The 16,568-nt window shown below is 40.7% G+C and overlaps 1 protein-coding gene across 1 annotated transcript in view; it reads left to right on the top strand.

Moving 5' to 3' along the window:
• FAF2 (Fas associated factor family member 2) overlaps positions 1-16,568 on the top strand; it is a 2,444,504-nt gene that overhangs the window by 585,033 nt on the left and 1,842,903 nt on the right. Inside the window, exon 4 of the mRNA XM_044069362.1 lies at positions 12,231-12,307. Within this exon, the coding sequence (XP_043925297.1) occupies positions 12,231-12,307 (77 nt within the window). The remainder of the gene's footprint in view (positions 1-12,230; positions 12,308-16,568) is intronic.

Genomic DNA, 16,568 nt, shown 5'->3' with positions numbered 1-16,568 from the left:
CGAGATTGACAACTTAACAATGAGAAGTTATGTACCTACCATAACGTTCTGTTAGTTGTCTTCTCTCGCCTTTTTTCTTGCCTCCCACCCACCATCCCCCTAGCCTGGACAGACCGAAAAGATCTTCCCTTCCTTGAAGGGTCCTTATATTCCTCTTTCACCATCTAGGTGGTCCTAGGGTAGCTAGCGTAGATAGCGACCTTTGGGGGTTTATCTTCCTTCCTCCTCCTTTCCAGTTGGAGGACTATTTGGCCTATGCTGGGTTTTCAGCTTCCAAACGAGATCTGGGGAGTTACCGCCTAGCATCATGGGATATAGGGTTGCCTCGAGCCGGTAAAATTAGCTCTCTAGTTTTAGTAGTGGCAGAGTCTGAGCCGAGGTTCGGCTCCGAACCCATCCAGCAAGAAAGAAGGTGAGAGAAGACAACTAACATGGAACGTTATGGTACGTACATAACTTCTCATTTTTGAGTTTCAGAACCAAAGTCTTCAAACTAAAGCTAAGTACCCTGTTGGGGAAACTTTTTCTTGCTCCTTACCAATGTCAGTAAAAGTTAATTGCATTACTTGTGGGAAGAAAATACCTCATAAGGATTTTCATTTGCACTGTATTCCTTGCCTAGGCCCTGATCACAACGTGCCTTGCTGTCGGTTTTGTGCTAAATTTAGCCAATGCACTATTAAGCATCTGTATATTTTTGCTTCTAAATATTTTGGTTCAAGATTTAACTACCCTGAAATGTCTGTTAGCAATCTGACTACCGGAGTTCACAAAAAACGCAAGGAAATGACAGACCGTTGAGGTCCAAAACCAATGAAGCTTCTCCTAAGCCAGTCGCCTGTACTCAGTGAGGCGCTTTAGCAGCCCCTGATACCCGCTACTCTTGAGTCACAGGCTTCTACTGAAACCCATTCAGAGTCCTGTATGCCGCGAGATTTGCAAAGTTTTGAACCCGCGGATGTCTCTCCCTTAGATGGGTCCGGAGCCGCTGAGCAGGCACCAGCTTCTGAGTGTGTTTTCAGGACTCAACATTTTTATATTAAAATGATGTCCAACAAAAACAAGGTCAAAAACGACTTCTATGTCTAAAAAACCGACACATGAGCCACATGCTCAGACCCCTATGCCTAAAGTACAAATGATCAAAATGGCTGAGGATTTAATTACCTTGATCAGGGGTTCCCAGTTCCCTCCGCTAAGAGGCGTAGGCAAGGCACTGATTATGAATCTTCAGATTAGGTTTCCATTTCTTCTGATCAGGAATTTTCTATTCATCCTTATGAGGATTCTGATGCAGAGGAATCCATCCCAGCTGCATCTCCTCCTGAGGATTACTCGTTTGGAGAGACTTTGCATACTTTAAGGGAACATTTTCACTGGGAGAGTCAGGACTTCATCTAAAAAGAGACTTGGGGATTTCCTTCTTCCTCAGCATAGGCCTTTGGCAATACCTCCTGTATTAGACATTGTTAATGTGTTTTCGGAATCAAGCATGGCTCCTGATTCCCTGCCTCCGGCTCCTAGTAAGCCAGACAGATATTACAGGGTTCTGACTCTCACAAATTTCTTTTCAATAATTTTGCTGCTGATCCTGAGACGATTTCTCAGGGTCCCAAGGGTGTTAAGGCTTCTACAGCCAAAAACCTACACCTTCTGATAGAGATTCCAGTGAGCTGGATAGATGGGGAAAGAAGGTTTATTCGTCTGCAACCTTGGCAATCAGGGCTTTAAACTGCTAGTTTCATATGCTTAAATATCGACAGTATGTTATGGGCTTACTGAAACAGAAAATGATCATTTCTGATTGTGTGGAAAATAGAGTTACAGGATTTATTGCATTCAGCAGAACAGGTTGGAAAGCATACTTTGTATGTGGTTTTGATTCCATGGAGGCCTCTTGCAGGGCCGCCGTAACTGGATCTGTGATAAGAAGGCATGCCTGGCTCAAGGAGCAAAATCTGCCTGATCATTTTAAAGCTAAATTGTTGGATGCCCCTTTACAGCATGATAGCCTGTTTGGTAATAAGGCAGAAGAGGTTTTAAAGAAAATGGAAGACAAAGCTAAATCTATGCAAACTGTGAAAGATTTCTTGCAAGTGCAGCCTCCCAGGTTCAGTAGGCACTAGCCTACTAAGAATTGGTCCCTTCCTGTGTCCAACAGAGCCACTCAGGGCAAACACAGGTGCTCAGAAGGCTCCAGATATCAATCACAGGGATCTTACAGGTCAAAGGAATGGGGTGCCTCCACCTCCAAATCTGGAGGTAACAAAGCACAACCCTACGGTAAGCAGTCTCAATGACTTTTCTCTACCATCTCCAAGCACTTATCTTTTGACAGCCCCCTTGGGAGGAAAACTAGCACTTCATGCTCAAAATTGGCAGTTAATTACCCAGGACAAGTGGGTATTAAACATAGTATCCCAGGGATACAGATTTAATTTCCATACTTTGCCAATAACAAACGTATGGCCAGATCTGCCACAAAACCAGTGGGCAGAGGCCCATCAACAAGTCCTGTCACTCATGGATATGGGGGCTATTCAGCCGGTACCAGAAAAGGAAAAAGGACAAGGATTTTACTCAAGAGTTTTCGTGGTACCCAGAAAAGACCAATCATGGCATCCAGTACTGGACTTATCGATTCTGAACACGTTCCTGGACATTCCAAAATTCAAAATGCTGACTTTACAACAGCTACTGCCTATGCTAGGCAAGAATGCCTGGTTGGTAACTCTAGACTTAAGGCATACCTGCATATCCCAGTAAGGGAATCTTGCAGAAGATACGTCCGCTTCAAAGCAAGTTTTTTGCATTACCAATTCTCTGCACTGCCCTTTGACTTATCTACTGCCCCCGGGGTCTTTACAAAGTGCCTGGCACCAGTTCTTTTGTTGGCCCTTTCTTCTGTCATGTGGGTGTCTCAGCTTCAAGCCCTTATGGCTTGCCCTTTTTTGGTATTTTTATAGGGGTAGTGTGTCCTTGCGTACTAATCCTTTTATGCCTAAGGTGGTTAATGAGTTGTCTCTTAATCAGTCTATTCATTTGTCCACTTGTTTCCCCACTCCAGAGTCTGCTAGTGAGAGGGTGCTTGCACACATTGGATGTGCATAGACAACTTGGATTTTATTTGGATAAGACAAAAACTGATCTAATCAGTTTGTTTCTTTTCATCATAGGTTGCTAGGATTAGCTGTATTCAAGCAAATTTCTTTCTTCTTGGATCTCAAAAGCTATTTCCTTTTGTTGTGCTTTTCATGGTAAGAGCCTTCCTTTTCGCTTTAAGGCACATTCAACTTGCGCTGTGTTTTTTTCTGGTGCTTTTTTCAAGGGTTCAGGTACTAACTGTATTCTGGAGGCAGCTACCTGGACTTCTGTGCATACTTTTATCAAGTACTACAAGTTGGATGGAACCTGCAGAGCTAGAGCTGGTTTTGCTATGGCCATTCTTCATGGCTTCCTAGTGGGCTGTGCTGGTCCTTCGACCCTCTCTTCTTGAGTTTTGCACTGTCCCTATTGTAAGGGATATATACTGCAACAGTGATAAGGAAGGACATAGTACAGTACTATCAATGTTAGATGTCCTCTTCTTCACTGTTGGTATTCACTCCCTCCTGCCCATCCCATGGTCCATTTGTCTTCTGGATGTACTGATTACCTCTCTTTGGGATGAGTATCTGGAGGAGCAAGTTAACCAGAGTGAGCCAGAAAGTGGAACTCCTATATCTTGCAGTGACATTATGGAAAAAATATAAGAGGGTGAAAGAAAAGGTTCCATGAAAAAAGTCCTGTGCTCAAATGGTGGAAGAATGAGCCAAGGAAAAAAGACTGAGATGAAGGAAGTAAAGAAAAAATAAGTTTGGGTGAGCAGTCAAAAAGAATAAGATCTAGACAGATATGAGTTATGGGCTAATGTTGCACCTCTGGGAGTAAAAGCTGAAGCTGTAAGAGCTTTTATTTTAAATAACAAAGAAACGTTTTGTGATTTTTTTTTTTTTTTTTTTTTTTTTTTTTTTAATAGCTGACCAGGCTATGGTGAAACTTTTTGGAGGCCTATGAAAAAAAAGAAAGCAGGCTTTCGTGGTCAGGATACGTTGTGCAAGTCTTTTTCAGGCAAACGAAAAAAGAATCTTGATTCAGTTTTGAACTCAAGTGAGAGCAAAAGAACTGAGAGAATATTTGTTAATATGTAAAGAAGTAGTGGATACTACTAAAATCTGTGATAGAGGATTATGGACTGGGGGGGTTGGGAATGTAGAATAATTTTAAAAATGGAAAATGACAATGTGATGCACATACCTAGTATTAACGTGCATAGCAGTAGATGTTTTGTGAGGTACAGAGGACAACCAGTGACTTATTTTTGTGGAAAATGATCATTTAATTAACAAATGTGACAAAAATTATGTTTGTGGTCAGACAGGTCATATTGCAAAGAAATGTGAAGTGAAATATAAGAAATGTGGTAATACAGGCCATTCATGGCTAGAATGTGAGGTAGAAATACAAGAAAATATAAAGTAAAATGAAATTATACAAGAAAGTTAGAAAAGAATGCTATACAAGAACACAACGCGAGAAAAAATTGGAAACATTTAAATTTAAAGGGAAAGACAGAGAAAGAAAGAAAAATGAAGCAAGTGAAGAGTCAGAGTGGCATATAGTAAAAGGCAAGAAAAATTCAATAGAAAAGAGAGTTAGGGGAAAAAAATTAAAATGGTAGGAGAATACGAAAGATAAGGGAAAAGAAGATTATTCTAATGACTGTGCTATAAAGCTGAAAATATTAGCTTTGAACGTGAACAGTATGAAGAATATTAAGAGAAGAATTAGTATTTTACAATGGTGTGCTGCAGTAGATGCTCAAGTAATTGTGTTAGAAGACGTCATAATGCCTACAGAAGAAAAAAGGGGGCAAACAGAAAAACTTTGTAATGGTACTGTTTGGAATACAGGCAAAGAAACCTGTTCCGGTATATGTATAGTATGCCAACAAAATAGAAAAATATTAGATAATGCAATAGTAGAACTGGACCATATAATAGTAGTAGATACAGGATGGAAAAATATGTATATAGACTAATGGCTTTATAGGCTATGTGACAAAAGCAGAAAAGGAAGCAATGTTAAAGTATACCTAATTATGTCTGTGTTAAGATTGATCTAATATTGCCAGGTGATTTTAATTGTAATTTGAGAAATAAAAATAATAGTTGTGATGTTAAAATGGTTACTGAAATTATGAAAAATGGAAAATTGAAAATATGGTAAAATAAACATTGGTCTTACAAAATGAAATTAAGACAGAAATTGATTTTTAGGGCCTAAAATTACACAAAGGAATTAAATATAATGGGTTCTCTGATCATGTGGTGATTTGAATAAGAATTCATGAAAATGAGGACTATATTAAAATAGGAAAAGGTAACTCAAAAAGTAAATGAAAGTTAGATTCAGGAGAAAGGAAAATTACAAAATTATGGCAACAGCATATCAGTATGAGAGATTTTTATGAAAATTGGACAATGTTTGATTCCATTCAAGAAGAAATGCAAAGGTATTTTTAGAATGCATAGAAAAGAAAAAAAATGGAATACAAAATATTAGGTCAAAAATATTTAAAAACTTGCTAGAGAAGAAAAAATGTTTTATGAAAAGGAATTGTACAGAAGAAATCAGAATAAGGCTAAGGAATTGTTATATAAGCAAAACTATTGCTTACAAGGAAAAAAAAATTAGTAGCACCATACTTATGTAAGATAGCAAAAAAGGAAAGATAAGAGAATTAAAAAAAACAAAGAAGGTAAACAAAGAACAAGGAGAAATATATTAAATAATTAAAGAATGTGTTAGATTTAGACTGTAAAAAGTTAACAGAACAATTTTATAATGGTAAATTTTAAATAAGGAAGATGAATATTTAGAGAAATAAATGAGTTGAATGAGTTCTTGAAAGATATTAACTTTAATTCATCTACAGATTTGGACGGAATTGAATGTAGTATGTGCAAAGAAATGTATGACTGGCAAAAAGTGGTTGTTTATAGAAGTAATGAATGAGTAGCTAGAAAGAGGAATTGTGTATAAAGAAATTTACACATGTGTGATGAAATTTATATTAAAGAAAGGAGATAAAGATGAAATAAAAAAATGGAGACTAATTACACTGAACAACACAAGATTACAAATTTTTCATGAGAATAGTAACTAAGACTACAATGTAAAATAGAAAGATTATATGATTAGAATTTGTTTGAGAGAAAAGGAAAGGAGAGTAGAGACCTATTGTGGGATAATAAGGAAAGTAAAGTGGGGAACAAAAATCATGATAGGTGATGTCAGTAAGGCATATGATGATATTCAGTATAAAGCATTATGGGAAATTTTACAGGCATACAACATAACTGAAAAAATATTACAAGTAATTAAATCAATGTATGCAAAGAATTATGTGAAATGAAATGTAAATGTTTGGATTGGGGGAAGATTTGAAAATAGTGTAGTGTTAAAAAAGGATGTCCTGCAAGGCAGTATGATCTTAGCTATAATCATGAACACATTAATAATGGAAATTAATAAAATGTCAAGTAAGGGAAGATATAAAATGATGGAGATACAATGTCAGTGCAAGTATACATTTTTGGAACTGTAATAGCAAAATGAATGGAAACCATGAAAAATTGAGTTACACGGTTGAAGAAACTTGCTTTTAAGCATAAAGTGAAAAGCGAAGGATTTGGGTATGAAGGTATAGGAGGTGTGGAATGTAATTTCAAAGGACAAAGTACAGACATGAGCAATGGGATAAAGGTATTAAAGGAATCAGACATGATCACATTCTGGAAGACATAACAGGTTTTCATATAAATAAGCATATTTAATAAACTCCATAATAGGTAAATGGCCTACATTGCAAATGTCTGTGATGCCAATGTAATATGAAAAAGAAATTATGCAGTAAATCTTTTCATTTATTTGGGGGGTCAAGGTTGAGCCGGGTAAGAGGAGAATTTTGTGTATGAAAGATGAACAAGGGGGATTGGGGCTTATAAATCAGATTGTGCATGCAACCTCTTTAAGTATCTAAAGTACTATAAGGAATAATGAAAAATAGATTTGATAGAAACAATGTATTATAAATATAGAGCCATTTGGGAAGAAATGGAAATGAAAAAAAATAGTAGTAGAAGTGTTAATGAAGAAATGAAAGAATTTTACAATAAAATTGTACTGTGGAAATTTAAAAAAGGAATGCTATAACCGAAAATAAGAGTATGTTAACATTAAATCCTTTTATTTAGTAGATCCATGGAAAGAGTTAGAGATGAGAAAGCAATGACGATATATAGAAATTATAAATTAATTAATGAATGCAATGATTTTTTTTGTGGAGGTTGTCCATAGGAAAATTACCAGTGTGGACAAATATACCATATAAAAGAAAAGTTGGAATATGTAATAAATGTAAAGAACTGGATCATAGGAGGTTACTAGGCTAATGGCCTTGGGGCCCTTACAAGCCTAGCCAAGAGTTTATCCCCAAAAAAGAAACCTCAGTCAGCACCTGTTAGTGAGGGACACAGATGGAACACCTGGTACAGCGTTGTGGTTTCCAATCTCCTCAGGGTTGTGCTTGAAGAGGGTCAGCAAAGGTACTCTGACAGGCATGGGAAGTTTATTTCAGAGACAGAGCAGCCGCTAGGAGACAAACCTGTCTTTCCAGCAGGTTTTGTTGATGTGGCATATTAGATTTAGCCCTTTTGAGTGGGTAATTGCATGAGGAGTTAGACTTGCGGATATGGATTATTTCTAGTAGGGCAGAGTCTGATATTGCCTTGTAGGTGAGGCACAAATCACCTCTGAGCAAATCTGTACGATAGAGTAGAGTGATAGTGATTTTAGCCTGTCCACATAGGACAGGTGTTGGTGACCATCAGTTCTCTTTGTGAGGTATTTCTTGGCCTTTCCAGTTGGTGCAGGTGTTTGGAGAGGTACATACCAAATAGGGGTCATACTCAATTATTGGCCTAATGAGGGAGGAGTAAGCCCTTTACTTATGAGATGAACCAAATAAAAGGCTTTTCTGACCACTGCCTCTGCATGATGGTTGAATGTGAGATTGTCAACCGGAGTGTACCCAGCTCTGTCACCACAAGTTGTGTGCTTAGGGGGTTGCTGTTGTGATAATCAGTAGGGGCCATGTTTTTGCTAAATGGTGTGAAGATGCATTTTTTTGCATTTAACTTTAAAGCCATGACTTTACCAGTCATTTATTGCTGAGAAGACCCTCTTGCAGTATGCTAACATCATGTAGAGAATCAGTGACCGCACCCAGCTTAGTCATCCGCAAACTTAGGCCTTTTGTCTTTCCCTGGACCTCTGAGAAGTAGATGCCTAACAGTAGGGGTCCCAGGACAGATCCCTGGGGAACACCACTAGTGACAGGTCTGCTGTTGGAGGTAGAGGTGCCTATTTTGACCTTGTAGGTCCCATCGGTGAGCCAGCTGGCCACCCACCTAATGAGATAGGGGTTTATGGCAAGTTGTGTTAGCTTTTCGATGATGCTTGAGTGGGGGATTGTGTTAGACTGGTCAGGTCAATGTAAGCAATATGTTCTGACATTCCCTCATCCAAGGCCTTAGTGACGGTCTCATAAAAGTCAGCCAGGTTCAACAGGCAAGATCTGCCCTTGACAAATCCAAACTGGGTGGGGTCAAATGGTTGGAGACTGCCTATGTCCTTGTTTGAGAGATCCATAATAATACGCTGCATGGCTTAACAGATCAGACTTGTCAAGCTAATGGAGCAATAGTTTCCAGGGTCATTAGTGGCACCCACCTTTGTGCAAGGGGATGACCATGGCAGTTCTCCACTCTGCTGGAGTGAAGCCTGTACTTAGGCTGTGGTTGAATAGAGTGCTTAATGGCACAGGTAGTTCTTGCTGGAGATGGTGCCAGAATACAACCTGGGATACTGTCAGGTCCCATGGAAGCTGTGTTCTTTGCCTTGGATAGGGCGTTTAACACTTGATCTATGGGACAGGTCTCTGGGGTGTCGAATGGGCCTTTGGGATAGGAGGATGAAGTTTGCAGTGAACCTGTCTTCTAGCAGTTTGGCTAAGTCAACAGGATCAGTGCAAGTGGTACCATTAAGTACTAATTAGGAACAAACCTGAGCTTTGCCATGGAGGTTCCTGACATAACTGAAGAAGGCTTAGTGGTTTCCCTTTGTTTCGGAGGCTAGTTTCAATTTGTAATTGGATTTAGAGGTTTGGAAACTACAGAAAAACTGTGGAAAGTATGTGAACATGATTAGATTAAAAATTATTTAAATTTTGAAATGTTAAACATGGACATGATAAAGTGTGGGTTTTTTGGACAAGATCCCAGAATGAAGCTAAGAAAATGGACAGAATCATATCCTATGTAACATGGACTATATGGAATGAGAGACTTAATGAAGTCAGATACAATGGAAAATAGACATTGACAAAAATATTGGAAAAATATGGTTTTGGTTGTGGGCAAAAGAGTGGGGGGAATATTTATTTACTTATGTAAAATGGAAATATCAGTATATTGAAAGAATATGTAAATATTGTTAGTATGTAAAAATATGAATTGTATATATGTGTACAAATAAAAAAACCCTACTCTCTCCGATAGGTGCTGTGGGATCTTTTGCATCCACCTGAGCTACCATCAACTCAAGCATGCATGGCCTCTGTTTAACATTTCATTTGAAATGAGACGCACTCATGAGTTCAGCATCCGTTTTATGCTGCACTGTAATGTCAGTAATCTGTCTGGCTTGTGTCTAAGTAGAACCCACATCCTTTTGCACCAAAGGGAAGTACTCTACCTGTTGCACCACTGACATTGCACTTGAATATAACAAATTGTCAGTCTTTTACTTTAACTTTTCTTAGCAGTCCTTCAGAGTAAATCGGCTCTACCCATTTCAGGTGTCTTACTCAACAAAAGACTTCTTTAGAAGCCATAGAGTAGGCAGAGATGTTTATTTTTTTTCAGTTGAGCTTTAGGTGTAGAGGATTACATCCTGATTAGTCACTTGTCACATCTTCCTACCATGCTGTAACTAAAGGATCTAATGTTAATCTTTCCATTCATCACTGATAGGACAGATCTTGTTTGCCAAGAGGGCACTTGCTTCTGGAAGCTTTCTGCCGTCGGCTCCCCAAACCTCTCCTCCTGAGCTACAGCTGTCACAGACCACCTCCCCGGGACACCAGGCAGGAAAGCCGCAGGACCCCTCATTGCAGGGTGCCCCCTCTTCCAAGTCCTCCTTAGAAGTCCCCACTGAGGAGCCCCATGGAAGAGATCGTGCAAGAGGAAGCATGTAGACTCACCTGCGGGAGTCACTAACAGAGGACACAGATTTCGATGACTGTGAAGGGTCCCCATGGTCACTCCATGAGGATGTCTCCTTCGGAGACATCCTTGAAATGTTGAAATAGAGAAGTGACAGGAAGCCCACCAACCCTTCTTCCAAGGAGTTTGTGTTTCTGCAGGCTTTCCGTGCCTGGCCATCTACCTCTTGGTTGACCTCGCCTGCAGACGAGCTAGTTCATCTCCTGGTGCAGCACACTTGGAAGAACCCTGATTCTGTTGAGGGAATCCCTCGGAGACCTGACAAGATACTTTCTCCACCCGAGGAAAACATACATTGATCCAGTGGTTTACCAGTCGATACTATGGTGGTGGCGGTAGCGGCCACAAAAAAGGATCTTGCTGAGGAGAGTCCTACTTTCCACCTGCCCAACAGAGTCCTGGGCCATGGACAGATTGGGGAAGCGAGTCTTTGCATCAGCGACCTTTGCCATACAGTCCCTGAATTGCTTGGCACATTTTACAAGTCTTCAAAGAGACTTGATCTCTGAACTTTCTGGAACACTTGCAGGGCAGGTGTCTGATGAGATAAGGAATAAAGTTGCCTCACAGCTCGCAACCCTGGAATTGATCTCCAATTCATCCATAATGTTGCTCTCTCAAGAAACTGAAGGGTTGGCTAGAGCTGTGGGTTCAGGCATAGTTATGAGACGCCGTGCCTGGATGTGCTTTTGTGATCTTGCGGACCCCTTCAAGTCTTCCTTTCGGAATGCATCCATCGAAGCATCTTCCCTTTTTGGCCCCAAGGTAAAGGACACTCGGGTCAGGTGTGAGCAGGATGGTAAGACCCTGTTTGCTGTAGGTCTAAGTTTTTCCAATCCTCAACATTCCTTTTCCAGGAACCAGAGGAGTTGCAAAATGTGGCACAAAAAATCTCAGGGTCCTTTCTGTGCCACGTGTGGTGATTGAGACCCCCAGGGGCAGAGGGGGTAACAATTCTGGAAGACACCTCTACTGAGGCAGAGGGGGTACACATAATCTGGGACCCAGGAATTCTTTCTCTGGGCAGTCTCATCAGCGCTCCTGAAGAGTGGCCCGATTGCTTTCCTCTGGAAGCAGCCGGGGGGTCATTTCTCTCTGCGCCAAGCTGCCTGGCATTCAGTAACCACCAATAGAGTGCAGAAGATAACCAGCGGTTATACCATTCTCCTCATCGCTTATCCAAAGCTTCCAAAAAAAAAAAAACTTTCTGACATTCCACCCAGTCAAAGGGAAGAAGCAGCTACAGAAATAAACAAGCTGTATCAAAAAATCATCCAATTAGTCCAACCAGACCAATGTGGATCCGGATTTTACTCAAGATTCTTTTTGGTGCCAAAAAAGACAGGGGACTGGAGACCCATTCTGGATCTCAGCAGCTTGAACAAGTCTGTTGCCCAAACAAAATTCCAGATGGTCACAGTTCAAGAAGAAGAGAAGCAAGTGCCCTCTCGGCAAATGAGATCTGTCCCATCAATGATGAATGAAAGAAGATCAACAACACAGATGGAACTTTATGGTAAGACATAACTTTTTTTTAAATACAGATTGCCATTGACCTGCATCTTTGTCCTCAACAGTTGTTTGCGTTATTGATGCTCACATTGAATTAGTTTGTCGTTCTTTTTTTTAGCAAATGTATTTCCCTTAATGGATGTGTACAAAACAATTTTGTTATGAACAAAGTAGTTGGCTACACTCTTGGTTGGAAAACTTTAGTGTAGCTAACTGTACGCATTATTTGTTCATAAAGATGACAATATGCACATGATTATGCACTGTACTTTGATATCTCATTGAATTGGCAATCTTTCTGAAGGGTGCTTTTGATGTTTGATATTTCAGGGTCTATTAGGATGGGGTTACTACTTGATATTGCTTCCATTCCGGTTTACATATTACACACTACTTGATATTTTTAGGTAAGTGCAAGTTGTAAACCACTTCGTCTGCACTGTATTCTATTGTTGAAAATATATTTAAAAAAGTGATAAATTCAAGTTCAATTTTCTGTTGTAACATTTTTAAACATTTACTACTCTTTCCACACAATGTTTAGTTGCTCTGTTATTAACGGAACTTATTTTTTCGTTAGAAATGAAAGTAAATCAAGTATTTATATGAAACCTCTAAAATCAACTAGGTGCTACTGGTACTGTTAAAATGTTTATTTCAAGTACATTTTCGTAATATAGATAGCTGTGCACCAACATATTGTTTGTAGGTCAGTATCCATGCTTTGTAATGTAGGTGGCCATCACTGTAGTTCTCTTTGGATTGTAAATATTTTTGTCATTGTCTTTGTAGTCGTTGCTGCTGTAGAAGTTCTCTCAAAGTTGTCTGACTTTCTTTGTGGTTTCTAGTGGTTTGATGGGTGCTGTTTTCATCATGTTCACTGCTGCAGTAGTCTTAGTTGTATGGGTTATATTCTGTGCAGGATATAACAGCTAGACTACTTCCAAAGCTTCAGGACACCTTCCATGCAAGCAAAACTGTAAGGCAGCTCAAGCTAAGCTGACTAAAAGAAAAGTTGGGTGCTTAGCTTGTCAGAGCTTTACTCCTGCAGAAACAGTATGCTCCTTTGAGGCTTTCGAGGATCAGTGGTTGGCTTGTGCTTTTCATTGTGGGACAGATAAGTTCCCTTTTGGGGGAACTTCCATTTGCTTAATTTTGTCGATATTTTGTTACTTTCCTTTTCAGGAAAGCTATTTCATAGGAGAGTTGTGTTTTAATGGGCTGTCTCGAGAGTAACTGAAAATATTTTTTTTTCTGTGGAGAAGTTGTTTGTTTTCTTTGTGGGGCTGAAAGTGTTTAAAAGTGTTCTTCTGTTAAAATAACTTGTGGGCTGCTAGTGTTTACCAGCAATTGCTGTGGTCTTTGCCAGGAAAGAGGCATCATTTTTGGCTTGACCATGGAACAGACTTCTGGTCCATGGCTGGGCCTTCTTTCAGTCAGGAGGAGAAAGTCAGCCAAACAGCCATCGCCACTACAGCAGGCTAGCAATTTGCTGCAGCTGGATGATTCTGCTGTGGCTGATGTTCTTCGTGTTTCACTTTTGCAGTCATCACACTTGGGTTATCTGCCTGCAGGTAGCCCTCAGTCGGCCCGAATACCAGAGTCTTGGGATTTCTGCGTCGGTTGCTGTCGCCTCTTCCATGATGTCAGGTCATCAAGGGTATAAAACATGCAGCCGACACCATTACTCCAGTCTTTCTTGTCGAAAAGGAGCCCCTAAGGAGAAGCAGTTCGCAAGTGCCTGTCAGACGCTATCTGAAATATTCATTTTTTCGAGTTTCAAACCTGAAGTCTTCTAAAGCTAAGTGGCACGTTGGGGATTCTTTTTTCCTGCTCTGATGTCAGAAAAAATTAACAATTGTCTTGCCTGTGGAAAGCAAATACCTCACAGAGATTTTCATTCTTACTGCGTCACCTGTTTAGGCCCAGACCACGACGTCCCTCGCTGTCAGTTTTGTGCCTTGTTTAACGCCCGAACCATTTGTCGTCGGGCTAATTTTTGTAGCTGAATTCTTTTGCTCTCATTCTCCGTATTCCGGAATGGCTTTGATAAGCCATCTGACTACCGAACTTCTGAAGAAGCACAAAGACAGAGACACAGACCGCATAGGTTAAAAACTGCCGACGATCTTCCACTAAGCTTGTCACCAGTCTGCCGTTACTCAGGAGGTGTCTCTGCAGCCCCTGATGCCCGCTTCTACAGATTCGCAGGCCTCTGCTGAGACCCATTCGAAGTCCAGTATGCTGCAAGATGCTTCAGCTATGGAACCTGCAGATGTCTCTACCTTGGATGGGTCCGGAGCTGCTGTGCAGGACCGGCTTCTGAGGGTGTATTCCGACCTACCAATATTCATATTAAACAAACAAATTAATTTCCACCTAAAACTACCGAGTTCGCACTACGCCTAGAAAACTGACATCCAAAGCGCATATTCAAGCTCCCATGCCACAAAAACAACTGCTTAGAATGTCTGAAGACCTTATTACTATAATTCTGGGAAGCCAGCCTTCCCCTGACAAAAGACAAAGAATTGAATTTCCTTCTGATTCTACAGACCAGGAGTCTGATGACTCTAACCCTTCTGATTACCAGGACATACCCTTATCTACCTATGAGGACTCAGCTGCAGAGGAATCCATTCCCTCTGCCTCCCCTCCAGAGGATTTTTCTTTTGGTGAAACCTTGCATACCTTAAGAGGGCATTTCTGCTGGGAATGCCAGGACTATCCTCAGTCCAAAAAGAGACTCAGGGAATTTTTAGGTTTTCCTCAGCATAGGCCTCTAGCTATACCCCCTGTGCTGGATATTGTAGATGATGTCTTCTTGGAGTCCAGTCTTACTCCTGACACCTTATCACCAGCTCCTAGAAAACATGCCAAGGTACTACAGAGTACCTAATGCTCACAAATTTCTCTTTAAGAATCCTTCCGTGGATCCAGAGACTATTTCCCAGAGACCTAAAGGCATTAAGGCTACTACAGCCAAAAACCCTACCCCTTCAGACAGGGATTCTAGAGCTTTAGACAGATGGGGTAAGAAGGTATGTACCTCTGCAACTCTTGCCATCAAGGCTTTGATTTGCCAGTTTCACATGTTGAACTACCAGCAACATATTATGGAACTAAATAAACAAAAAATGGTGTTACTTCCAGATTGTGCAGAAAATAAAGATTTACAAGAGTTAATGCATTCTGCAAACCAAGTTAGTAAACATACTTTGCAGTGTGGGTTTGATTCCTTAGAAGCGTCTTGCAGGGCTGCTGTCACTAGGTCTGTACTGAGAAGGCATGCTTGGCTAAAGGAACGAGTCTTTCCTGATCATGTCAAAGCAAAATTACTAGATGCGCCATTAAATCAGGAGCATTTGGCACAAAAACCAAAGAAGTTCTTAAAAAGATGAAGAAAAAGCTAAATCTATGCAAACCGTCAATGATTTCTTACAGGTGCAGCAACCTAGATTCAGTAGTCATTGGACTTCAAAAAACTGGCCCTTTCCAGTACCTGTCAGGCCTTCGGTCCAAACCCAGGGGAAACAGACCAGCAAGACTACAGTCTCAGGGTATGCAGAGATCTAAACAATGGAGTGTTTCTACCTCAAAACCAGGGAGTGGTAAGCCACCCCCATATGGAAAAAGTTTACAATGACTTTCCAATTATCCTTACCAGCCATGCCCAAGTACTTGCGCCCCTAGGAGGAAGACACACCCTTCATGCAAAAAACTGGATGTCCATTACTTGGGACCAGTGGGTTCTAAACAATGTATCCCAGGGTTACAGATTCTTCCACTCATTGCCAACTCCAAGCGGGGGGGCCAGACCTTCCTCCAAACCAGTGGGCAGAGGCTCAAAAGCAAGTACTTTCCCTTCTCCATATCAGGGCTATTCAACCTGTTCCAGTAGAACAAAGGGGACAGGGTTTTTACTCCAGACTGTTCCTGGTGCCCAGAAAAGAGGGCTCTTGGCACCCTATACTGGATCTATCTATTCTCAACACCTTTCTGGTGGCTCCAAAATTCAGAATGCTTGCACTGCAACAGCTTCTTTGTATGCTAGCCAAGGATGCCTGGTTAGTCACCCTAGACTTAAAAGCTTATCTGCACATCCCCATAAGGGCATCTTGCAGGAAGTATCTACGGTTCAGGGCAGGCTCTATGTACTATCAGTTCTCTGCACTTCCCTTTGACTTATCAACTTCGCCCAGAGTATTAACAAAATGTGTGGCTCCAGCCATTACATACTGCAGGCAGAAAAATATTCAAATCTACCCACACTTGGACGATTGCTCGATTCAGATGGACAGTCAGGAATTGCTACTTCAGCACCTGGCATTTGTAAAAGGACTTCTAACTTCACTGGGATACACCATCAATGAAAAGAAATCACAACTGGTGCCCAGCCAGCAAATTGTATTCCTGGGAGCAAGCTTGAACACAACTTCCCAGATGGCATTCCTCACTCCAGAAAAGCAGGTCCATTTGACAAACTATTTCAAACTAATGGCCAACAAAACCCAGCTATCTGCAAGGAAAATACTGCAAGCTGTAGGGTTCATGGCCTCATGCATTCTGCTAATTCCATATGCAAGATTGCATGTGAGGAAACTTCAGTGGTACTTCAGTTTCTGGTGTCAACATTCTCAGGACCTGGAAGAAGGGTTTCCTATCATA

The sequence above is a fragment of the Protopterus annectens genome, chromosome 4.part0, assembly GCF_019279795.1.
Source record: "Protopterus annectens isolate FY-2018-M chromosome 4.part0, PAN1.0, whole genome shotgun sequence".
NCBI classification, from domain to species: domain Eukaryota; kingdom Metazoa; phylum Chordata; order Ceratodontiformes; family Protopteridae; genus Protopterus; species Protopterus annectens.
Note: the sequence above shows the minus strand (reverse complement) of the source record. Positions and strands in the feature narration are given on the sequence as shown.